This window comes from Geospiza fortis, unplaced genomic scaffold (genome assembly GCF_000277835.1).
Source record: "Geospiza fortis unplaced genomic scaffold, GeoFor_1.0 scaffold101, whole genome shotgun sequence".
Taxonomy (NCBI): domain Eukaryota; kingdom Metazoa; phylum Chordata; class Aves; order Passeriformes; family Thraupidae; genus Geospiza; species Geospiza fortis.
The window spans coordinates 1,537,376-1,563,580 of NW_005054388.1; the positions used below are offsets into that span (position 1 = coordinate 1,537,376).

Genomic DNA, 26,205 nt, shown 5'->3' on the forward strand with positions numbered 1-26,205 from the left:
AAATTTTGAGGCATGGACATTTTGGCTTTGTAAACTCTCAGAATCAGATTCATGTTGAAAGACTTTGTTTAATAACTACTTAAAAATAAGGGGTTTTGCAAATTCAGGAGTAATTTTCATTCTTACCAGCAGACAGAGGGATTGAGGGGTTTTTTAGCTTCCTGATTTTCCCTTGGGAGATCTTTGTTGCTAGAGAGTAAGACCTTCCTTATGTGCACAGAGCAGCTCACCTCGGTGAGCTGGCAGCCAGGAGTGGGCTCATCAGGGTGGGCAGCAGTGGCCTGTGCCCTGTGCAGCCTTCCCAGCCTTCTCCTCTGGCGTGGTACACCCTGTTCATCCCAGTGTGCTGCAAGGGTGGCAGAGGGATAAGGAACAGGGGGTGCCTTCCAGGAGCCCAGGGCTGAGCATGCAGCTGAAACCCAGAAAGATGATTTCATGGTTTTCACACCAGCATCAACTGCTTGAGTTTTGCTGGGGTTGAAAGGAAATGCTCTCTAGTTGTTGGCTTCTCCATGAGAGGTTGATACAGGTTTGTTCTTTGCACTGAAATGATTGGGACCAGCCATGAGCACTCCCCATTCTTGAGCAGTGGTTTTACAAGCTTGCTGAAGCTTTTTAGTCTCTATCTCAAACCAGCCTCAAGTGCAGTACCACTATTTTCCTTGCAGAGCTTTAGCAGGGGAACTGGAAAAGCCTTTTGGTTTTGTCCCTTCCTCAAGTTCCTGACATGGATTATATGAATTATTGCCCCAAAGTTTGGGGTTTTCTAATAGAGAATAATCCAAAGGCGCTCATCTCTAAAACTTCTTAGTATGAACTACATCTTTAATCCTTAGTTTACTACCCAGATTCCTTTTGCAGTCAGATCCTACTGGCAGTGAGTTGCCAGGCATGAGGACGAGCTTACAGTGTCTCTAATAGATATTTTTCTGAGAAGAAGCTGGTAAAAAGATTCTGCTTAATGAATTGCTTTGCCTCTTGTGTAATAACATATTTATGTTGTTATGAAGCCTGCAGTGAAGCTGCATCTGATAAGAGTGATAGGTTTCCAGTTTGATCTTATTTTAGATTGCAGCAAACTGAGGATAAAAAGACTCTTTGTTCCAAGAAGAAAAAACAGAACCAAACATCTGGTGAGAAGCTGATGTGCTTAGGACAACTCTGAAAGAGGTTGATAGTGATGGATTGCAACACACAACTTCAATAGGTCCCCACAAGTGTTATGTGGAAAGACAAGATAATTCTTCCCTTGTCTAAGATTCATTTTAAAAGTTTTCTGGTTTTCGGGGAAGGGGAGAGGGAAGAGTGTAACAGTGCACTCCCTGTGTGTTTCTCCATGATTCTTGCAACTGGTCTAGTTTGGACTGAAGGCTTCTTTCAGGATTGATTTGCTTGGAGAGTGTTAATTGTAGAGCATGTACTGACTCCCAGTGGGAGCCTTTCATAGTGGATCATCTCCTGTAGCAGTCCTGCTCAGAAGCATCCCCACTGTGTCCAATGTCCATCTGGGGAGTGTTGGATTCAGTGTGTTCAGTCAGTTCTGCTAGCTGGAGGTCTTTCAGTGCTTGTGGTACGTGTGGATTTGGCCCTTGTTCTTTCATTCCTCTCTGAACAAGATATTTTCTACTACAAATTATAAAGCGTTTCCTACTCTGTCCTTAAATACAGGCTTGGATCGTTTCACCCTGTGCTGATTCTTGCTGTGTGTGCACAGCTCAGAGGCAGAGTCAGGCCCATGTAGCTAAAGGCAGGTCCTGAGAGAAACTGGGGCAGCAGAGTGATGGGAAGGGGTATTCTGTTTCATTCAGAAAGACACTCCCAAAACCCAAAGGAGCAGTGCGTGGGTGAAGTGCTTTCATGCAGAGCTTTTCACTAAGAATCAAGTCTGTTGTCAGCACTTGTGACATTTTCTCTGTTCCCTTCCTCTGGGCAGTTTGCCACTGTAACATACACAGATGACATTAGGATTTGCAGACTGTCGTTTCTGAAGACACTCTTATCTAATCTGTACTTAGTATTTTTCCAGGACACGGAGGTGGCTCTTTCTCCTCTGTTAATTAACTTTTTTTGCCCATGTTTGCCTGTCTTATAAATTCCTCTGACATCAGGGTCTCGGATTAAACAAATTGATACCACACTTCCAGTGTGTGTGAGCTTGACACTGAGCTGACAGTCTCGGAGCCTGAAGTATTTTGACACATGAACAGAGCAAATACAGAGGGAAGTGCTGTTCAGCCTCCTCCACATGCTCCTGCCAGGCTCCCTGCTTGAGCAGCCTGTGTCAGTGCTAATGGGGCAGTCCCAAAGTCCTCCCACCCATCAGTGGCTTTCTGCTCGAGGTGCCAGTTGTGACATTTCTCACAAGTACCTGTATTTATTCACTGTGTCAGGTTCTCACTGTAATGCAATTACAGAACAGCACTAACCTGGTAGGGAGCCAACTCCATGCAGTAGCCAGATTAAGTTGTCTTATTTGGTTAACAGTATTTTGATAGTTTATTAAATCCTAGTAGGAGTAGAAAGATAAGAGTGGAAAGAACAAATCTTATGGATTATCTGCTCTTGGTTGTTCACTCCTGTTTGTATAATCCTGGTCTGAATGATGAGCTGTGGGAACAAGCCTTTAATGTTTTGCTATTGTCCCATCTTAAACATGTGCATTGCTTTATCAGAATAAGCATATTCTCTAGCTGTTTTTTTCCAGTTTGCTGTTTTTATCACTGATGTGGAACATGGTGCTTGTTTTCTTTATCTGGAACGAAAACATTAGTTCATCTCAGATAGCACAAGCTATTTGATCAGCCTTCAGATGGCAAGGCAGTACAAAAGCTGCTGACATGGGACAAATCCAGACCTGTGGTGTGCAGCTTGAAAAGACTTCATGCCCTTGTTTTCAGTCCCCTGAGATAACCAGCTAGTCACCCAGCAGCAGCAAAGAGAAAGGATTGATTGTGCCAGAGACAAACCCCTCTCTCCTTCCTGAGGCCAGGAGGCAGCAGGGATGTGTGTGGGGTCACCAGTGTGGATGCAGTGGTGAGAGGGAGAGCCCCTGCCTCCTCTGCAGTCCTGCTCATGTGTCAGCTGTGACACTGCTCTGTGGTGGCCTTGGGCCAGCTGAGATTAGCCTGGGTCTTGCCATGTAGCAGGAGCTGAGGTCCATGAGTGGTTCCTGTGGGGTGCTGTCCTCTCCACCTTGCTGCATTAGCTCCCAGGCCAGCTCATCCGAGATGTCCCTGAGTCCCTGGCAGGGCTGGTTTCCAGCTGCACCCTGCCACCTCTGCTTCTCATCCTGAGAGTGCATCTTCCTAGGAAGTGCAGGAAAATAAGAACTTCATTTGAGCACAACTCTTCATCATGACCATATGCTTCCCCCTGTCACTGTCATATTTTCTGAAAAATCCCTTTGCCAGGATTTCTTCTCCTGGGAAGCTGAGAAGCCTCAGAGAAGAGTGAAAACAATAATTATGCGATTGCTTCTCCTGTGTTTGCTGCTTTGGAATGTGGCTTGGACATTGTTTACCAACAGGGGAATGTTTGATTGGTTTCATGTGAATTGTTTTTAATTAATGACCAATCACAGCCAGCTGTGTCAAGACTCTGAGGAGTCAGTCATGAGTTTTTATTATTCATTCTTGTTAAGCCTTCTGTCTGTATCCTTCTCTTTCTTTAGTATAGTTTTAGTATAGCATTCTATAATATCATAACATATCAAATCAGCCTTCTGAGAACTTGGAGTCAGATTCCTTGTCTCTCACCTCGTCCTGGGGACCCCACAAACTCAACAGCCCCCTCTTTCTGGGCCAGCCCACAGGCCTGCCCCACCTTGCTGTCCTCAGCCTGCAGTATCACTGGGACCAGGGAGAACATGGTTCAGTGCATTTTGATCAGTGTTTGCTGTATGATACTTGATATTCTGGCCTGCTGTGACTCCCCTGACATTATGTGCAAACCGAAGCCAAAATGATGATACTCTTAATACATAATCAGAAAATAGAAGATACCGTATTTTGCCAACAGCTGACTGCAAATCAAAGAAACAGGCTGCACAGCTAACATCTGCCTTTGCAATATGGGTAAAGATCTGATTGTCACTGCTTAATAGAGCAGTCTGGTCTCTGGTTCAGTTTGATGGTAGCAGCTATAACAGGGGAGGAGCTGTACAGCCGGGCACCTTACAGGTGTTATGGGGTGTAGGTGTTTGGCAGAGCTTGCCAGCAGAGGGTTCTCAGTGAGAAGGGCATGAAGAGCTCTTCCTAGGCTGGTCAGCCAGGACTATCTCCTAGTCCAAATGTTTTTTGGGTACCTCTGTTTCCCCCTAGGAGTTATCTGAGGCAAGACTGGGATTCCAGGTAGCATCATGGTACTGGCGCTGGCTGTGCTGTCAGCTCCTTATTAGCACGTGCCACGCTGTGTTCTCTGTAAAGATGTGTATTTGAAGATGAATGGGGACAGGAGCACCTGAAGCAGGAAAAGCTGGGAGGCATAAGGGAAGGAATTTACTTTCATTGCACTACCTCTTTGCAAGGTATTTTTAACATCTGTACCACGTCCAGGCTCATTTTGCATCAGCTGTAGACACTCTGACATGGTTTAAAAAAAAAAAAAAAGAGTACCCATATTCTAAACTAGTGTTTTGTCCTCAGTTCCTGGCTGTGATGCTCATTAGCCTGGATGGGGTTTAGGTGTGAAGAGGGAGAGCCCAGCAGAACAGTAGTGCCTCCCAGGGACAGCAGGAGAGGACTGGAGCTCCTCAGCTGCCAGGTGCTCTCAGGCTCTCAGGCTGCACCTGGCCAGGGGCTGTGTCCTGGCATCCCTGCCATGCCTGGCATGCCTTGCACTCCAGCAGGCCTGATTGCCTGAGACATGTCCACCCAGAAACCCCCCAAGAGGGAGCTTGGGCTGGAGTTGTTCCTGGCATGGGGGGCTGGACTGAGGCTAGGAGCATGAAATGAGCTGTTGGAACAGTTTGGAGAGCGAGTGGGAGGAGGGTTACAAATATGAGGGAAGAATTATGATGGATTTATCACAGCCTGAAATAAATTAACCTCTGGGAGGAATGATTCTGTAATAATTTGCATTTAGATACTCTGACACAGCCACATAACCCCAAACCTTCTGCAAACATTGTAATTAATTCAATCTCCAACATCCTGTGAGAGGGATAGAAATAGCACCATTTACATGGTTAAAGGAGCCAAGGACTCTTCTCTCAGTATTGCATTTTACACCCCTGGGACTGCCCTTCTGTCTTGTTTCCAGAGCCTCCTGATGGGGTGAAAGGCAGGAGCAGTGAACAGCTGGAGAGCTTTCCTGGGCACAGCTAGCTGAGCTCCTGGGTGTTACAGCACACAGCCTGTGGCAGGGCAGGGCAGGGCAGAGAGGCTGGAGCACACAGCAGGAGAAGCAGGGAGCTGAGCCCTGTCAAAGCTGAGCCCTGTCTCAGCTCCTGGTAGTGGTGGCTGTGGGCAGGGCTATTCCCCTGCAGGGACCCTGGGCCTAACTCCATCCCTGAGTGGGAAGTGGTCAAGTGATTTAATATTCAGCACTCTGAAGTAATGAATTTGATAGCCAAAATGATCTGCTAACCCAGCCAGCTTGAGAGGGTGTTTCAAGGACAATCCAAGCCTGTAGCTATGCAGTGGGATATTCTCTTGTCATCAGCCTCCTGCCTATTCCTTTCCATTCCAGGACAGTTAATCATAAATGAGACCCTTGCTTGATGCTGTTCTCCTGCCTGCTCTACCCTGTTTCCATTCCCATGGGACTGTACAGTGGGTGGGTTACATCCCACCCCAGCTTCAGCAGCTTTTGCAGGACAGCTGGCTCCTCCAGAGAGACCCACATTGAACCTCACACTGTGACTCTGGAAGGCTTGGGCAAGCTGATTGTTTTCAGAGCATCTCAAGGTGCATCTTCTCTTACTTACAGGTGTGTTGTGTAAATCCAGGGTTCTCTGGGCATGACCCAGAGCTGGCCTTGGTTGCTGGGAGTGTATCCATCATCCTCCAGGAGATTTGAGCAGCCCCCCCACTTTGCTGCCAGTTTGTTTTTGCCATGCCTGTCTGCTTTCTGCAAAGCTCTTGCAGGGTGGGAGCACATGCTGTCCAACAAGTGGTGAGCAACAGGTCAGCTGCACACAGAGAGAACTTGTGTGGCACAGCAGCAGGCAGAGGACACACCCTGTATTGTGGACATTTACTCCTTGTAAAACACCTCTGGCTCTCTGTAGTTATCTGGAGATATCTCCTGCCAAGTGAACCCAAAGATATTTATAGTGCAAGCTTCGGCAATAGGACAAAGGCAGGTTGGCAAACAAAGGGACTTTGAAATATAAGGAGAACCAAAATATGCTCTGGAGCACATTTATTTTGGAATCAATAGAAAAAGGTTAAATAATAATAGTGAATGTTTCCAGGGTGGGTCACGTTAAAAAGCAAAGAAAGCAAAGCATGTTCACAGTGCTGTAAGACTGTTCTGTGTGTGCTGAGTTTGAGTTACAGAGATAAATGATAAAAAATTTGCTTCCCACTGAGATAGAGTGTGGTGGTGCTGAGCACCACGCAACACCTGCTGAGTACCTTACAAACACCTGCAGAAAGCTAAGATAAATGCTACTTCAAAAGGGATTGAAACTGCTCGGAGCTCAAGAATGGAAACAAGTCTATATTCAATTCACAAAGTTGTGTAAAATTATGGGTGTGATTTTCCCCCTGCTTTCTGCCTGTGTTTCCCCAGTCCCTGGGTTGTGTGGAGGCTGTGGTGTCACATGGCGGGGTTGGGGCCATCCTGCTCAGGCACGCTGTGCTTTGCCCGGGCTGGGAGCGCACAGAGCACTGTCTGGACGCGTCCCAGTTTAATTAGCACTGCTCTCCCGGCTGCTTCTCGTCAGGGAGCTCAGGCACGGGGCTCTTCCTCCCCTCCTCTCCTCCTGGGGGCAATCCCTGCACCTTCCCCTTGGTTTCTACAGCCTGTGCAGGGAGCCTGCCTCAAGGGCAGCTTTGGTGAACGCATGGTGTCTCCTTGCAGGGACGTCCATGTTTGCTCTCCCAGTTTCAGGCACACTTCCTGCCTGAATCCTGCTGGCAGCAGGCTGGGAGATCAGAGATCCCTAGGGTTCCCACTGATTTGACTCAGTTTCCCAAAGCAGGGCGTTTGTAAGGGGCTGTTGGAGGCTTTGCCTGAGCCTGCCAGCCCTGGCAGATAATGGCGCCCAGAGGAAATGGCGGCAGTGCTCGTGTTGTGGAGTGCGAGGCCTCTGAGCATGGCCAGGACCTCACCACCAAAATTCTCCATCAGCTGGTGAACTGGTGAATTCACCATCAACTGAGGAGGTAAAGGCACTTCTGAAAATGGCTGGGATCCCCTGGGATCCATTTTTTTGTTGATTGGCTTCTCAGAGAGGCCAGGCCCTGTAAAGGCCTCGCTTTGTCCTGAGGGCATCGAGGCCCTCATGGACGACGGATGCATCCCACAGTAAAACTGCTGTGCACAAAACTTCCGTCCTCGCCAGAAATCCTGTTGCAGCAGAAATGGGATGGAAAAGGCCGGACAAGAAAAAAGTTTTTATAATTTGCCGTGACAGGAATCAAAGCCATGCCTTGTCAAAAAATTCCAGCTCCCTTTTCCTGCCTGTCTGTCACATGTCAGCAGCCCCGACACTGTACAGATAAATACAGCTCTACAGAAGGGAGCCCAGGGAAGGACTCAGAACAATCCAGTGAGGGAAGGAGAGGCTCAGGCAAGCCCTGGAACTGGGCTTGCATTTGGTGTAGCATGTAGCCCCACATTTCTCTTCACAGAGAAAAGCAAGGCACAATTCTTCCCAAGAATATTCTTACCTCATTTGCTGTGCCTGTGTTTGTGCCAAAGTAGAATGCAATATGGAGATTGTTTACCCACAGTGATGGTGTTTTGGTTCCTTAGTCTGTCAGGGCCAGGTGTGTGTGTGTGTGTGTCGGGACTGTCAGCTCATGGTCACAAGATTCTGGGCAGTTCTGTGCACTTGAGTGCTTGGCAGATTCAGTTTAGATGTAATGTAACATAGCATAATATAGTATAGAATAATATAGAATTATAAAGTAATTAATTAGCCTTCTGATAAGATGGAGTCACATGCATCATTCTCTCCCCTCGTCGGGGGTTGCCTGCGAAACTGGATAGTGGAGCCACGTGATATTTATATTTGACTCTTGAGGTTTTACATTGAAGCAAGTTGCTGCTTTTCCTGCTGGTTTGGGCACTCGTGGGGACAGAGAGTGGGCATGAAGGGAGACAGGCAGCCCCAGGACACACCACCCTGACACTCCTGTCAGCTGGGAGCACAACACAGGGCTGGAGATGGGAGTTTCTCTCCTACAGAGGCTGGTGAGCAGCAATTTCTGTCACATAGACAGGAGGACTGGCAGCGCAGATGCCCATGGTAACCTGTTTGCCAAGGGCAGGCTCACCCCACACCCTGCAGAGGTTGCTCAAGGGCCAGCAAAATACAAACTCATCCTGAATGGCTTCTGCCTAAAATACATCAACTGCAGAACACTCCAGTTGGTCTAAGGCTGTTAATGAGATAACTTTAACAAGGGTAGGACACATCCCCAGTTTCAGAGACCCTTTACCACCCATTTGCTAAGAGCTTTACACTGAAATAGCTAAGGACTTTATGGGTAACTCTGGAGGCTCTGCAGGTTCAGGATTTGAAACTGTTTAGATACACAAGATAAAACAAAATTTTAAAGATGTTTGGGCTCTGCTGTGACATTCAGACAGCAGTCCTGTAAAAGTGCCAGCAAAATCATTGGCAATCCCAATCAAATTATCTTAAACATGGTAACTGCTTGGTAATTGGTTTATCTCAGAACATGCTTGGAACAAGAGGGGTATTTTATTTAATTTTTTAAAATAAATGTTTGATTTCATTCAAATGAATTGTTATTGCTTGGGTAAGAAGAAACATAGGGTGTGTTTGCAAGTGGATGTGTTTTTGTAAGGACTCATAAGAACTTGAGCAATTATTTTTTAAATGTTGCTGACTTTGCCTATGCAAGCACTTGCTTCTCCACAGTAAAGAAATTGCAGAGGGCAGGACAAGCTCCACACTGGAGAATTTTTCAATTTGACTGCTGAGTCCTCTTACCTTTCCTGTTCTTTCTTATAGCAAAGGGTGATTTTCAGTCGGTGATTGTCAGAACAACCTTTTTTGGGGTGGTCTTGTCTCTTTCCAGGAGATAAATTTTTCACTGAAAATTTCAATACATGTGGAGGGGAATTAGCCACCCAAATTCCACTGACATTCGTCACATCTCTGTCTCTTGAAAACTTCCTACTAGCCTCAGCTCTCTGTTTAAGGAATTGCCTTCTCAGGCTATATTTGGTAGGGCAGGGAGCACTTTGGAGTTGTTTCTTTTTTTCCTTACAAAGCAGTTTCAAATGGCTGTGCTAATGTACATATTAAGTCTAATGAGTACAGCTGTCATTTAATCAGACTTTCATGTCTTCTGGGATTCTAGGCAGAGATGGATTCTAGGACAGACTTTGAACGGGAGACTTTCCCTTCTCCTTGCTCCAAATGCGAATTTTTTTTCCTTGCTTTTTCTTCCCTCACAGTCAACAGTGAGAAAATTTGTGCCTGTATTGATACCAACCACTGTATTAAAGCAGAAGAACTCAAATTAGGTGGTAAATTTGACAGAAAGACCTGATGCAGATCCAGGTTACCAGGGAGCTGGAATATTTTTAAGCTGAGATTGTCCAGCACTTAGTTCTCCCTTTCCCAGACCTGGCCATTAAACAGCATTTTCTCTCATTTTAGGGGAGCACCTGCGAATCTGCCCACAAGGCTACACCTGCTGCACCAGCGAGATGGAGGAGAACTTTGCAAACAAAAGCCGAAGTGAATTTGAAGCCATGATGAAAGAGGCTGGTCGCTCCGTGCAGGCCACCCTAACAGCACAGCACAGGAGCTTTGACAGTAAGTAAAACCTGCCTGCTTCCCTCTGCTCAGGATCCACTCGCTGCTCAGTTTTCCAGGCACTGTTGGAGCCAGGAGTTGGTGTTTGACACATTTTTCTCTGCATCTCACCCAACAGTTTGCATGAAGCATTGAGCTGCTGGAATTGTAGGATTTGTACCTCTGGCAGTGTTTCTGTAAGACCAAGGCATTTTGAGATCTCCATTTCAGAGCAGCCACTGGAGGAGGCTGGCAGACACTGGTGTGCCTTGGCACTGACACGGCTGGGACAGGCGGGCTGTAATCAGCTCCTTCCACAGCAGAGTAGCATTTGAGGCAGTGATGTAAAACCTGGCACTGTGCCTTGAACTGTAAGTTGAACAATATTGCAGAGGTGACTGGATAGCCCTCAGTAGGTGGAGAGAGTTTAAGGAGACATGGATTTTTCTTGCCCTTTCCATGTAGGTTGCAAGTGAAAAGGAGGTTAGTTTGTATTGGATGCCTATAACTGTCAGTTTCATACAAACATCAGGAAATGTTACAGAACAGGAAAGCTCTTAGAGACTGTGGTGCATTAAGATGTTGTGGAGAAACATTCTCTCCAAAGTCCAGTATCCCTCCTAACATAAGCAAAGACTAAGGATGGCTCTCCTACTTTTATTGTTCCCTGAAAAATCCATTTTGCAGTGCACAGTGAGCCTGGAGGTCTGAAGGCCACTGTAAATAAATGGTTTACTGACAAAATTGGGATGACCTGTGATTCAGAAACTGTATCCATTATCAGATTTTGAAGAAGGTCAGACACTTAGAATCATGGTCCTCCTACCTTTATCAAACAGTCATCATCACAGAGTTACCGTGAAAAGGAGTCGGGAAAAGAAGCTGTAATAGCCAGAAGGGTGGAACTGGAAATTCAAGTAGTAAATAATAGATCTAAAGAAATAAGCCTGACCTTCAAGCTTATAACCAAGATGATGAAGTGCTTTTACACTAAATAGGAAGAAAAGGCAGTGCATCTCTGCAAAAGGCATTGTGTGTGTGGCCAAGGTTGGCCCCAGCAAACACATTCCTTTATAAGCTCAAAATTAATTGATTTTCACCCGCTTTAAAAGGTGACAGTCAGGATTTTTAAAAGAGCCTGACAATGGTGGTTGCTCAGACTGATGTCTGAATGGGACCTGACGTAGCTGCTGCTGAGCACAATCCCCAACCTCTGAAATCCAGCCCTTTGCAGGGGTTAGTGCTTGGCACCCTCTCTCTCTCCACTCCCTGTCACATCACTGGCTACTATATCTGCTCTTTATTTTCACCACAGCCACTCCAAAGAGCAGAGTTCTGCATCTGACATCTAAGGGAGTGCAAAATTTGATGGAAGTGTTGAGGATTATACTAATAAGCAGAAATTTCCTAGTGGGGAACTGGTTTAGTCTAAGTGTGATGTTGTGGTGGATTAATAATAATAATAACAGCAGTAAGAGTAACAGTAAGCAAAACAAAATATATAAAAGGGGGATGCTTGTGTTGTCAGTTAGAGCCATTTGGTTTTATTCCCCAGTATTTTATTTTATTTTGGTTTTATTCCCCAGATTTTTACAAGGATAGAGCTTTATTTCTGTGGTTCATACCCAAGTTTCTTTTAAGTATCAAACAAAGTAAATGGTCAATAAGCCAAGTACTACTTTTACAGACCATAATGCACAGATCATTGGTGTTCTGTAGTGGGAACAACCTCACTTGAGCCCACAGGCCAGGAAGATGTCTCCTGCTCCCATTATACCCTTTTCATGTGCTTAACTACCCTTGTAATCAATGCAGAGTTCATAATTTATGCAAGACATGATTAAAAAAATCATCATATTGTGTCTCAGTTTCAAGCATGACTTTAAATAGTACTATTAATTTTTCTTTAGCTATTGCATAAATGGTTTAAAATTGAGAGAGTTCTGGTGATGCAGCAGTGGGATCACCTCAGCTCCTGAAACAATGCCACAGAAACTGCCCTAGCTTCCAGGAAATGTTATTAATCTCACAGTTAACAAGACTTTTTCAGGTAGTGCTCCTTAGAGCTGTTCAATGAAAGAGCTTTTCATGTCACATGGATGAGTTCTAGTCTTGCTGGCACTGGATGCCTGATTTTGTTGGATTTCCTCAGGAGCAGCTTGGAGTGCAGCTTTTGGGGTTTCAGAGGTATCAATGCACAGCTTGTCCTCACATTAGTGATTTCATTTGGCCTTAGGAGGAGGCAGAGAGGCTCCACTGGATGGGAATGTCCAACCCTTTCTCAAAGTATTTGTAGCCTGGAGATCACATTATTCATGTATTCTCTGCTAGCAGGTGTGGCACACTGAACTTCAGGCCTGGAGCTGTCTTATTTTTGGATTGATCACAGCAAATCTTGTGCCTGTAATCTCACTGCTGATCATGGCAATAGTCTCTACTTGTAAATTCCCCAAGCTCCAGATAGAAAATAGCAAGGCTACAGCAATCTGCCTCTGAAGTAATGTTCTCCATGCCTGTGGTCAACATTTTGCTTTGGAGAGTAATTCATCCTTGCAGGTTGTGGTCTGTAAAGCCCTCAATTGTCAGCACGCCTCTGCTCTGAGCTGCAGCTTTGTGTTGATGCAAGGAATTACAGAGGCTGTGGTTTCAGTCTCCCTGGCTGCTTTTGGAGCAAACATTCTGTGTCCAAGAGCTGAGTGCTCTTTATCTCATACAAAGCACTTTTAGAGAAAATGCACGTGTGAGATACAGATGACATGCAATAAGTGTAGCCATATATTCAAAAGTGAGGTGTGGAATAGGATCCTACAGCCTGAGTGCTCTCTCTGCTCAGCAGAGGACACATGGCTGGAGATGCCCTTCCTCCAGGATCTGCCAGGGCTAAATTTAAACAGCCTATGGTATTGCTTAGCTGCTTACCAGCTCATTTGTTGTTTTGCTTTATGTTACGGTAGTTAGCAGAATTTGGAGACATCAGTTGCAAGCTATACATGTGGTCATAGGCTTGCTGTTAAACTTTTAACTGAAAAGGTAGCATTTTGCTCTACAACCAATTGGCTTTAATTTAAAAAAAAAGGAAAAGAGCCAGAAGCACAGACCATGAGTGATGGGAGCATATGCTTTTGATAACTCAATGCTAGGGAGGATGTTGTGGCCAGAGTAGAGGTATTTCATTATCAGGATTAAAGGCACAAATTCTTTGTTAATTCTGATGGCACAGGGCTCTTGGTCATACAGGGAGGGAAATGTAGGTACTTGGGAGCAGGGCCTGTAGCAGAGTCCTGCTGTTAGGTTGGTTTTGGTTGACATTTATTTGCCTGAAAAATTATATATAGCCTATACTTAGAAAGAAAAACATGAATAATAAAAATAAAAACAAGCTGGGGGTCTTAAAGGGAGCTAGGATACAGCCTCTGTTAGGCTGGTACTAAATACTGTTTTAAAGGTGCTTCCAACATTGATTGCAGAATGTGCTTCTTTTCAAACTGGTATCTTGTCAGTGAATGGGGAAATTTCAGTATCTATTATTACAAAATTAAATACCTTGACAGGGAGCTCTGTCCATGCAGTGGTTCAGGATACAGATGAGCTGGCTGTGCCCCTCTGACAGCTGCAGAACAGGACTGGCTCTTCAGTTGTGCTGGGAGAGAGTTACAAACATTGCTCAGGTCTGGGGGAGATTCCCGTGGAAAATTAGCTTTTTTTTGCTTATTAACAGCTGCATGTCAGTGTTGCTCACAGTCATCAGAATTCTGAACTCCTGTCCTTCCCAGTACAAATTAAACTTGTACTACCATACTCTGTTGCAGCAATGAGCCTGGAAAAACTTCTGGGCTGTTCAGGCAAGGCTCTAGCAGTGATTTGTGCGTGGTCAGAGCAGTCCCTTCCCAAGGCTCTGCAGTCAGGGGTGGCTGCAGAGGGCTGTAAAGAGGGAGCAAGAGCAAGCAGTGCTTGGAGTGACACTGAGGGGCTGCAAGCAGCAAGGAACAAGGCTGTTTTTCTAATCTTGGTGAAAGCTCAGTTGTTGAGAGTATAATCTAGGTCTGTCTCTCTGTTTTCTCCCTTTCCCCCCACTTAAATCACTTTTTAATAATGCTGCAATGTTGCGCCAATCTTTCCTTTTGGTGCACTTAGCAAGCAGTCCCTGTGTGACTGCTGACCTTTAGCTGTGAGCCAGGAAATCTGTCCTTTCAGAATTGTTTCATGTTTTCAGGAAATATCAACAAGCCAAAACAAAAAAACCTTGGCTTTTAGTCCATACTGCACAGTCTAAAAATGATTTGTAGCTCTCATAAAATCTGTGATTTTTAAGCTGTGACAATCAAATGCAGATAAAAAAATTTGTATTTTATAACTGGCTGGTCATTGGAAAGCTGATGTCATGTAAAAGCTCTCATAATGTCCAGTCTTGGTAGCTGGAAACCGCATAGGCAGAAACACAGACCATGCAGATAATTAACATTATTTGAGAGTTAGTTTCAGACAGTTACATATTTCTTATGAAGATGAATCATTGTTTTAAATGTTACAAGGTGGGAAATGTCCTAGAAGCTGTTACACACTGATGGTTAAAATTTTACAGATTTCTAAAGGTCCCTTGTTTAAAGTTCAACCAAATGTGTCTTTGTCAGAGGAACTGAGTTATATAACCCTCAGTACCTACAGCTGCAGCCCCTAAGAGCACTGTTGGAGAGAGGCATATATAAATATTTTTGTTTTACATTCTTATATATTGTGAATGCTTAAGGAATCTGATCAGGAGGTTGTGGAGTAAGCCCAGCAGGCAGAGCTCTGTTCTGGACTACAAAATCCAGACCTGAATCTGAATTTTGCTGGCATTTTCTCAGTTGATGAGACCATAAACCAAGCCCTGATGACCTGAAATTTTAAAGTATCTGAATTTGGTGGCCCATGCACCAAAGAGAGATGCAGGACTCCTCTGTGCAGGAGATTATTGACACAAGACCTGAGCAAGGGTTATCTGGGCCACCAGGGCTGCAGTGCCTGTGTCCCCAGACGTGTTGTCCCAAAAGAACTGCTCCACACTTGCCATGTCCTGTTGCCACTGCTCTCAGCCCTGGGTGTTTCTTGGAGGCATCTCATGGTTTAGTGAGGTGCTGTCTAAAAGGTACTGTTTATTTAGAAACAGGGAAGAAGTGTTGTGCCTTACAATGTGGAATTGCTGCTGTGTTTAGAAATAAATTCCTTTGTTTCAGAGGTTGTGGAAGGGAGCACTTGTGGAGTGAGCAGAATTGCTCCAGCAGTCGCGGGCTGCGCTCTGTGAGCTGCCTGCTCCCACTGCCCCTGGCACCAGCACTGGCTGCTCCCTAGGGCCAGGAATTTGGGTTAGGACTTCAAATGTATTGCTTTTGATCCAGAAACCCCTAATTGCCTGGGAGCTCTCTTTCTTGTGGTGACTCCCCAGGCCAGGGCTCTGCCCTGAAATTGTGGTGTGTGGCTCAGTTGGTGGCCTTGGCCATGGGCTCAGCGCTGTAGGAGAGCTCTGACCTCTGGAGCATCCTCGGGCAGATGGGAGACAGCAGGGCTCCCAGCACCCCATGGGACAGCAGGCTCAGCTGTCCCTCTGGATATATGCTGGGGATGTGGCATGGCTTCCACAGCCCACCTGAGCTTTGTCTTTCCTAGCATCAATCTTGCACTGGCTGCCTGCTGTCTCCCAGCTGAACATCTGCTATGAAACAGTGCCTGTGCATGGGCATTTTTTTCCAAATGGAAAAGAATGAGTGGGCCTAGAACTATTTCAGCTCCTGAACAAAAAGCTGGCAGAGTCATGGAGACTGAGTTAGAGGGGTGACTTAAGGGCAGGAAGATGTTTGATCATCTTTTTTTAGTGGCATGACAAAGGGATAGGAAGAAACCTGGGAATGAGTCTCTTTCACTGAGTATTCATCACCTGCACTGCATTTTTGTGACAGGCCAGAGGCAACCTTTTTGGTGAAATTGCACTACTGAAAACACCATTGTTTTGTGCCTCTTTCTGCACAGCACTTGGGCAGCATCATTCAGAAGAAGCCCATTTGTCCTACAGCTTTACCTCTGGGATGTGTTATCAAAAGGATTTAGAGTCCATCAAAGATGATTCCTCTGGCTCCCATGGACTTCCTTCCCTTAGGGTTGGTTTGAGGATGATACAGACAAAGAGAGTGTCTCCTTTAAGCTGAAATAAAAAAGCAGAGTCTCAGGTGGATCCAGGACAGAGGACCAAATATGGGGGTTCCCTTGGAGGTGTCCATAGGAAAAAGGCAGCAAACACCCATGCTCACTTCATATATTGTTCCCCCCCAAGTAACCACCTTAAAAACAGCCCAGCACAAGACAGGATTGATGCTAGCCAGGCTGTCACTCCCCCACAGTCAGAGTCCAGAGAAAGGAGATGCTTTCATGTGTGGTGCTGAGCATCTCATTTGGTATTTATGGGTTCCTGGAATGGGGTGCGGTGTCTGCTGAGGTGCATTCCTGGGCAGACAAGATTTATCCTGACAGGTCTCTGCCTCAGGGAAGCAAACGTTTAAGCTCACCTGTAACAGCTCCAGCACCTGGAGTTTTCTCTCTCCTTACAGCCACTTCTCTTCACATATAATCTGGAAGGCTCTGCTCTGTGCTGCAGGGTATATTGCAATGTACGTGCAGCACTTTGCTTAACAGATGGCATGGGCACAATATTCTCTTTTATTGCAAGAAAAGAAAACAAAACGCTGGAGTGGCTGGGATGAGAGCACTGCACTGGGGTGCCTCCTGCAAGGGCCTGCACACCCCAGAGATGAGCTGCTTCGTCCTTGCAAAAGTCAGGTTAGGTGGAAAAGGTACATCAGGCATCTGAGTTTCAGCAGCTGTCACCATGTTTTGTCACACACTCAAAAAAAGGTGCCTCTGAGTGCTCAGAGAACAGTGAAATGTGCATCTGCTTGGGGGCATAAAGGAAAGCACCTGCTCTTCTGAGATACAGGATAACACAGGCATATTTTGCAAGAAATTAATGATGCCCAGATAGTAATCTCAGAAGAAGGTGTTGGTAGAGTTTATTTTAACATTCAGGACACAGTGCATGAATCTCTTTGAAAGCCTCTGATTTCACAGAGCAAGCAGCCAAGCAGCCTAAGTTTTATCACAGGTGCTGGTGTTGCCTTCAGTGGCTGCAGAGCCTCACTCCCACATGGCTGGATGGAAGTCAGGGCGGGGAATGGGAGATGAACAGCTGAGGTTTCTCTGCAGAAGAGCCCGAGTCTTGAACCACTTTATGCTCAGCCATTTTCTAGCTGGTTTGCTGGCTTCACGTGAAGCAGTTGTCACCCTTCATCTTTCTGATGCCCAGTATTTCTCCTAAGACGAAAATAATAGGATTTCCTGGGCTGCTTTTATTGCAAAGAAGTTTAGGTGCTCTGAATCAGCTCTTGAGGGGATATTTTTGCTCCAACTTGATGTTTGACAAGAATTTAGTCTCTGTTCCCAGCCAGGTACTGTGGATATTTGGGAGCAAGGGGGGCTCCAGCAACAAGATGCTGTCCCCACCTAGAGATCAGCAAACACAGTGAGCTGGGAAATATGCTACTGAAATATGTGGCATGTCCTGACATAGGAGCTTGGTTATTTTGAGTACTTCAAGGTATCTGTTCTCATTTGAGATGATAAAAGTACTTTGTTCTGTCTCACCAGAAATGCTTGCAGCAAACTGTTGATTCTACTTTATTAATTATTGCCATTGAAGCAGCATAGAGCCAAGAAGTGCTGTCATGCACTGCAGGGCATCCTGCCTGTCTGAGCCTCAACCTATGGTCCAAGGACTTGGTTTGAAAACAAAAATAAACGGACAAACATCTGGTTTGGAGAAGTGGATTATGGAGGGAAGAGATGAGTGGAAGGTCATACCATAGGTTTGTGCTAGGGATGGGAACAGAGCTCAAGTCCCTGGGTGTTGAGTGAGGTGCAGGAGCACCTCTAGTTCATAAGTCTCTCTAGTTCATAAAACAGTGATCCTCTTCTAGTTAGACACCAAAAAAATCATGTCATTCCCTGTCTTACAGGGGTATCAACTGTTCTCAGCACCCCAGCCTAAGAGGGAACAGGCACTGCCTGTAAATGCTCTCTGGTCATTGGTATTTGTGGTTTTTCTGTGTAAGGCCCCTTCTGAAGTGGAAGTAATGATCCAAATCATGACAGGGGTCTGCAAACAACTTGTGTAAATGGGGGCAGGTGTGTAGGAGTTTTTTGGTGTCAGGTAACCTGTTGTGATTAGAGGAGTTGATCTGGTTTTTGGAGTGTAATATGAGTACCAGGAGTGCCAATAAGAGCTTGAAAGTGATGTCTGCCTATGAAAAACAGGCTGAGAATTGATTGTCTGCAGGGAGACTCAAAGATAATGCTTTTTTGTGGTAAAAAGAGGGTGAATACCTTCCCTGATGAACATTTCACCTTTGTATTTTCTATAGCTGCTTAAGGATGTAAACTGTTCACTTATCCCCCCCCTCCTACTCTTATTTTGTTTTCTCCCTTCAGGCCAACACAGCTTCTTGCATTTAAAAGCACAGTTAAAATGGTGTAATGTGTGCAGAGCTTTTTCCAGTGCTTCACTTCGTGTCCAGGCAATGTTGGGGTATCTTGATTCTATTTCTTGTATTTTCTGAAATTACCCATGGTAGAGGGAAAGAAAACTCTCATTTTACCCAGCAGTTCATAGCTACTTCTGAAGGAACCAGATGGTGTTGCATCATTCTCATTAAACCTGTAGACTTGGCCAAGACACCAATGGGCTGAGTTTGTTTCACTGCAAAGAAAAATATAAATCAGGAACCCCAGCTTCTCTCAGGCCTGATATTACAAAATGTGTGTGTGAAATTGTGAGTGCAGCATCAGGTGCTCTGAGGTGGTGACCCAGGCAGGATTAACAATGGGTTTTACTTCAGCTTGGTTGGGATCTTTAGGAGAGTACATGGAAAAAAGATTGAGAGATTTTAAAGATTTGTCTGTAGTAATACTTCTAATCCACAGCTTTCCCAGCAGGATCTCCCCTTTGCAGGAAGTTGTTTGACATTGCTCAGCAGTGATGCCTGCTGACCAAGGGGTAACGTCAGCACACTCTTCACCCCGAGGCTGGAGAGGAACAGTGAGGCTGTTCATTAGTAGAGAAAATAAAAAGGATTCATTTTTTCTCTCTGATGCACCATGTTATTGATTACCCACCTTTGTTTTTTGCATGTAGTGCTGGAACTTGTTTCCCTTTGTCTTAGCTCCATCTCCAAGCTGTACATTTTCACATTATTCACTATATCTGCCTTTTATTTTTCAAAGCAGTGCAGTTAAGATTCTGAATCCATTTAAACTTAGTGACTTAGAGATGCTGATAAAGGCAGAGGGTCATATAAAGGAATATATATTTATATGTATGTATGTAGATAGATGTGTGTATTTCAGTTGAAAGGAATTGCTGTGTTCTTTTGTAGGTGTTGCTGGGAATGAATATTATAGTATTTTTACATGTTGAGAGGTAACAAGCTTGTTAATTTGACTTTGGAATGCCACAAATATCTAGTTAAATGTGAATGCTAAATTGTGTGTCTCCAGCTGTTCTTAAACAGAAAGGAAGCTCCAAATGAAGGAGACATCAGATACAAAAGAGAGGAGCAACCTTACTGTGAGTATGGAAGGGATTCAATTTTGTGGTTTTCACTTCCAGTAGGGCTTAGCAAGAAATGCAGCCCGTGGTGACTGTCTCTGCTCTGCAGGGTCCCAAGCTGTGTGGTAATGATAAAATAAACAAACCCCAGCACTCCCAACCTCCCTCCCAAAACCTGAGACAGCTGTGAGCTGGGGATCAGCCTGTGGGTTAATCAAGGCTTGGGGAAATATGTTTGTTACAATTTGAGTATTGAGTTTGGATTCAGCTTTTAGTGTTCTGGAGATAATTGAGCAGCTTCCTACAGCCCCAGCAGTAGAGCAATTCCCTTGTAAAATGCAGCCTTGTTTTAATGCTGCTAAAAATGAATCAATTAGTCCTCAAGGAGTAATGAATGCCAATAAAAGTATTGTGTGGCAGCATGTAGTAAACTTCTTGTGGAGGAAATGGCTGGAATTGACTTTTCTGAGAGCAGGATTTCAGCTCTCTTTTGATGCACCCATCCGTGCCTGTGGCTTTGCTTCTGCCCTCCAGGTCATTGAGAAAGGCAAGGGCTTGGGTGGAAATAACCAAGAATAATGGATAGCCTCAATTTGCTGGCCTTGTGCTTTATTTGTGACATCTGAGGGCAAAGTGGGGCATCCTGTTTGTCATGGTGCACTGTAAATAAGGACTTGTCTGTGTCTGCTCTCCAGTTCTGGCTCACAGGTAATAATGAGAGAGGTAGGGCTCCTCCTCCTCCTCTGGTGCTGACTGCTTTGGCTGGAGCAGGGGCTGATCCTCCTCCTTCACACCTGCAGGTGAACAGCAAAGCTGTGCAGTTGGCTGTACCCATGACAAATACAACCAGTATTTTACATGTCAGCCTGCAATTGCTGCAGCTCTGAAAAAACACGGCTGAGTTTTGTCCAGCTTGAGGAGCCCTTTGAAAGCAACATGACCCTGTTTCTGCAGGATTTGGCATCCTCTGCCTTTTGTACCTGCCATGCAGCTCTCAGTCAGGTTGGAGATGACAAGGCTGGGCTGAGCCAGCCCAGCTTTCCTCTCATCCCCTGGCCGTGTTGAGCTCACTGCAGGTCACAGTGAAGCCCATCCCAGCGGTGCCTCTGCCTTCCTGGTGCTGCCTGACTGTCACCACCAGGCCCCTGAACTGCTGCACAGCTCAGCTTCTGTTTGATCACATGAAACACTAATCAGCAGATAAGAAACATTAAATATTTTTATGTTTCCATACTCCATATCAAGAAAGCCAGAAGGCAAAACACAAGAACTGAGATTTTTTTTTTTTGCAGTTTAATTTGTGCCTCCCTCTCTGGCACAAATAGACTATTGATATTTACTCTTCATTGATGTAATCCTACACTGTTTTTTCCCTCACAGGCCCCTTGCCTCTTGCAGGACACATGAGAGATGATGTCTGCTGAATCATCACCATTCATTGGGTAGCATGGTGCATTATTTACTGTACATCAGCCAAATTCTACACACAGAAATCATTATTAATTTCCTCATAGGCTAATTAAAGATCATATCATAAAGCATGTGCATCAGGAAGCTGAATTAAGGTTTCACCAGCAGTTTGAATTTTTTCAGATCCCTCAGTCTGGGGCTGTTTGGGTTTGCAGTTATGAGGCAGCCTTGAGTGGAGTCTTTAAAATCTCATGTAAGGCCCCATTTGCAGGAGGTGCCAGCCTGGCTCCCTCCCTGCCATCACTGCCCACTCCAGCATGCCAGGGCCCAGCAGCTTCTGGGGGAAAAGCAAAGCAAGGGCAGCTGGTCCTGTTGTAAAGCACCTACTCCTTTCCTTAATCTCAGCCTCACACACAAGTAATGTTTTTGGCTGATCTTCCCTAAAATTCATCTCAAAGCAGATTCCCAGCATGAAAGGTTGGTGTAAGATGTGCCAGGTAGGTTTGGTGTGAGGTGTATAATTACACTGGGAGCTTTTCAGCCTGCTCATCTGGAATTTGCATCGAGTATGATTAGTTAAGTGGAGACCTCTTTATTTGATTACCCCTTTTTTGTTGTTGTCTAAAAGAGAAAATGACACAGGCAGGAAAAGCTTTAGAGAGGGCTGATCTCTTTATTATATGTTTCTTTGGTGTTTGGCACAGTGTGGTTGAGAGCTTCCAGTTCTATAATAACACTTATAATGGATGTGCATTGCCAGTGAAATTGTACTTCAAACATCACAGGTGAACTGATACAGACTCAAACTGTTACCTAAGAAGAAAATAGCTTTTCTTTGTTGTTGCCTTTAGACTGTGATAAGCGTTTTGGCTGGAGAAGGAACAAGTACTTTTTTACATTTTTAAAGTTAATGCATAGAAAGTCTTCACTTGATTAGCAAAGGTCCTGCATAGGATGGCTGTTTCATTGCTAAGAGTTTAAGTGAGCTATAAATATATTTTATGCCCTTGTACAAGTTCAGAGGACCATGAAATATAATTAAAAGATTCTGAGCACTGCACAGATAGGAGCAACAAAGGAAATAAACGTTTGACCTTTCTTACCTTTGGTCACCAGTAAGCAATTGCTCTCTGTGCTTCTTGCTGCATTACTGTTTTGGCTTAAACACAAGATTCAGATGCCTACTGAAAACGTTGAATGAACATTCACAATTCAGTAGTTTTTCTGTGTCTGGATTTTTCTCTTGTCTGGAAGGTGCAGTGAAAAATGCCAAGCTATTAGAAGCTAACAATTACTTTTAATTATGCAGACCAGCTTTGGCTATGAATGAGACAGAGATTTGGAGTCTATTGTTATTTCCTTTTATCTCTAAAAACAAAACAAGAAATGCTAATCAAGACATTTTATACAACTGAAGCACAGTGTGTCTGAAGCAGTTCTGTTCTATTCCTAGCCAAGGGAAACTCCTTGTATATGTATCATACCAGAGTAGGATCTGCCTGTGGATTAACATCCCTGAAGATTTACTGGGAAGCTGACTCACCAAACAGACTTCACTGTAAAACTGAGCCAAGTTTTGACACTGAATAAGTTGATGTAACTGGGTTAGGACATGGCCCAGTGATTTTCAGGTTTCCACTGGGGAATACAGCTGTGACAGACTCATTCTGAAAGAAACCCAGAGAATTAAATACACAGTAACAAATATAAATTTTATCTCTTGGGGCCAAAGGAAATAGAACAAGTCCTCGTCTGCTGTGTGTAAAACAGAGGAAGAAGCCAGTGGCTGTCGAGCTAAGGGAAATGAGTTTGCAGGGTCTGATTATCTGTTATTTGAGTCTGTAGTCACTGAGCTGGGAGCCAGCCTGTTGGACTCAGCCCTGCTGTGCCATAGCTGCATGCCACAGACTCCTGAGCAATGTGGGATCATTCTCTTGGCTCATCCCCAGTGCTGGTGGTGCAGGCTCAGAGCTGGGAGCCCTTTGGTCAGTAATGCTGCCATCAGTAATGCTCCTGGAGGAGCTGGCAGTGTCTGTGGCAGCAGTTTGAAACACTTTTGCTGGAGGTGTCCACAGTAGACTGTCATTAGGCCCCTGCTTCAGGCATCTTCAAAGGGAAGGGAGGAGGCAGCCAGCATGAAATGTCAAAAGCTTGCTGGAAGCCTGCCCTCACCACCCAGATAAGAGCAGCCTCAGGGAGTGTGCCCAGGTGAAGTAAGGGTGGAATGAGTCACCCTGAGAAATCAGCTCATCAAACCCAAGTGCTGAGTGAACAGCAGCAGCAGCAGGACAGCTGTGGGAATAGATGTCTTTATTAGAGCAGGGGTAAGCCCTGAGCAAGGCTTTCTAAGGAATGGCTCTGTGTAAGGCCTCTAAGTGCTGCAGTGCTGGGGAGCAGAGATCCTGGCTGCCCGTGCTCCGGGTTCCACATGGGAGCTGGTGGGCACAGGGATGAGGAGGAGGCACTTACCTCATCCTGCACTGAAGGGCACAGCCATACATCCCTCTCAGGGGATCTCTGACTTCTCTCTGCAACAGGCAGAGATTGACACCACCAAAAAAATGCCATTGATGCAAACTGGCCTGTCCTCACAGCAGCTCCTTCCCTGGTGCCTCTGCTCTTCATTGCAAGATGAATAGACACACTCCTGGTCCCTTGGCCCTTCTTATGGAGTGTAAAGCCTCCCTTCTGTTTAAATAAACATACACAAGGATCTGACACAGAGACTGTTGAAGTTGCTGGAGGGGCACTTCCATGGCCACTAAAGTGGACCCCATGGGGATATGGTGTTAAACCACATAGAGACATAGGTGTGAAAAAGCTGAAGAGGCTGAGTTTTACCAGGCTGTCCCTCCTGAGTACAAGGGCTGAGAATTTTGCTGCTGTGCACGATCCACATTTGCAGAACAGAAAGAATCTCTGCAGAAGGTGGCCTGGCTTGGAAGATGGGGAAAGCTTTTCACCAAGAGAATATATAAATAATGAGTAAGCTGTAACTTGCATACCCTCCATTCAGGCATATTCCTGAGCACAGAGGAGGAGATTTGAGCAGACAGCAGTCAAGAGGAAACAGCCTGATCAGCAGCAGTCATGTTTGAGCATCTTGGGGATAGACTGGGATATAGAGGCAAAGAGGGAACAGGGATATTTCTTACAAAATGGAAAACACATTTGAAGGAGCTAGGAGTGAACGCTGTCAGCAGACACAGCTTAGGTTTGGTCTTTTTCCATTAAAAAAGTATGATGGGTAATTTTCATTAAAAGGGCTATAAAGATTGGAATCTCTGCTGTCATAAAACTTACAGGTCTCTGTAGTGCAATATATTTTAAAAAGGCAGGTACTTGAGAGAGCAGGTGATGCTGCACAAACCACAGACCACAGCAGGGATAAAATACTTCCCAATCATACCTGAGTGATGGGACACAGCACCTTGACTGCACACTTCCACCTTGGGAATTGAGTTGTGAGATATTTGTTGTGCTCTGTACCAGAAGCTTCCCAAGCAACCCAGGAAGGAAGCAGCCACCAACAGTACAGTTAAATCTTCTCAGGCCTCTTCTGCAGTCATAGCACTGCAGTAAATCTGGATAATTATTTCACAGGAGTTTTGTCCTCTTTGTATGTAAGGCCAGACATTTATCTGTAGAGTTTCACATTTAGGGTATTTTGTAGTGATGGTAAACTGAAAATAGAGTACATATTCTCCATAATTCCAGAGAGTCACAATGAACTGAAACAATTTGGAACCTGAAATCAGGTACTGTGAGTTCTTTTTCTTCCGATAATAGAAATTCACTGTGTCAAGTTAAGCTGATAAAATACTTCCATTTCAGATTGCTGCAAACAGACAATTTGGGCAAAGAAGCAGTTTGAACTCCTATTAGGAATAGAATTAGTTTTCAGCACGGTCAGATTAGCAAAACCAGTATCTAAGGACCAATTTCTAATTTCTTATTTAAAGTAATTGCTGATCTGCTGAACGAGACCTGTGTTCATACTCTGAGGGACTGCAATCGTGGCCATGCTAGCATGTTAACAACTAAGGCAAAGTGAACAGTGCAAGCCCCAAAACACAATATAATCCTTTATGGAGGCAGTTCTCACCTTTGTTCCTAAAGGAATTCTCAGCTTCATCACTCCCCGCCTCAGTGCATGGCTGTTATGTTTCTTATTTATACAGAATCCTCTATTTTTCGCATTCTAGACCACTTCAAGTTGATACAAAAATCCACCTAAAGTATTAATTTGAGACTGCAAATAGATAGTATGGTTTTTCTCAGCTTCCACTTTAGGGAATTTAAGTGGTCCATTTTCAGGCAAAATTCTGTTCCTTTAAAGTAACAAGCATCAAAGACTGTTTTTAAGACGCTGAAAGACATTGAAAACGTTCAGGTAGATAGCTTTGGATGATTTAATACTTGGCTTAATTTAAATCCTGGAAAGATTGAACTAACGCATATCTTAAGAAGTAATTGCTTTGAGCAAGTGGAAAATATCATCTCTTCTTTATTCAAAGGAGTGTGTCTGTGGCAATTAGCATGGAACATTATTTTGGGCTTACTGTGGACTGCTGAGTGACCATGGAGGAAAAAATCACATCTTCCTGTGGTCACAGTTAAAAAAAATACCCACTTGTGTTGTCCTGATGAATCTTTGGCCACTAAAGGTCATGATGGCATTGCATCAGGAGGCCAAAGTGCTCATGGTGACACCCCCAAGGCAAGAAGTTCAGGAGAGCTGCATGTGTGACCACCCAAAGGTGCCCATGGAAAGTCCAGCTTTGACACAGTGAGGTTTGTTTCATTATGAAAATTGTGTACTATTACCTTGTCTTAGACTGGTTTGCTGTTTGCTTTTGGGAAGTTTGATGCTGGAAATAGACACCCATGTTTGGAAGCAGACTATGTTTAGACTAATTCCCAGGTGTGGAGGACAGGAGCTACACTGCTTCTGTTGTGCCATGTGGGTAAGTGGCTGATGTGTTTTGTGTGTCTGCTGCTCAGAACAGGGCAGGGAAGTGGTGGAGTCCCCCAGGAATGACGGAAATTTCCTTTTTAAGTGTCCGTGCTGGTGAGGAGGGGGTGAACAGACACTGCACACTGCCCAGCCCTCACCTCAGCACACTCTGCTTTGCAGGAACAAATGCAGAAGAACAGGTGCTTCTGCAGAGCAAAGTCAGGTGCAGAGGGCAATAAAAGTCTGTTTGCTGCTCTGTAGGGA

General features: G+C 44.9%; 1 protein-coding gene across 1 annotated transcript in view; it reads left to right on the forward strand.

Moving 5' to 3' along the window:
- The first annotated feature begins 9,810 nt into the window (after nt 1–9,810).
- GPC1 (glypican 1) overlaps nt 9,811–26,205 on the forward strand; it is a 101,366-nt gene continuing 84,971 nt past the window's right edge. Inside the window, exon 1 of the mRNA XM_014308864.2 lies at nt 9,811–9,964. Within this exon, the coding sequence (XP_014164339.1) occupies nt 9,856–9,964 (109 nt within the window). The 5' untranslated portion in view covers nt 9,811–9,855. The remainder of the gene's footprint in view (nt 9,965–26,205) is intronic.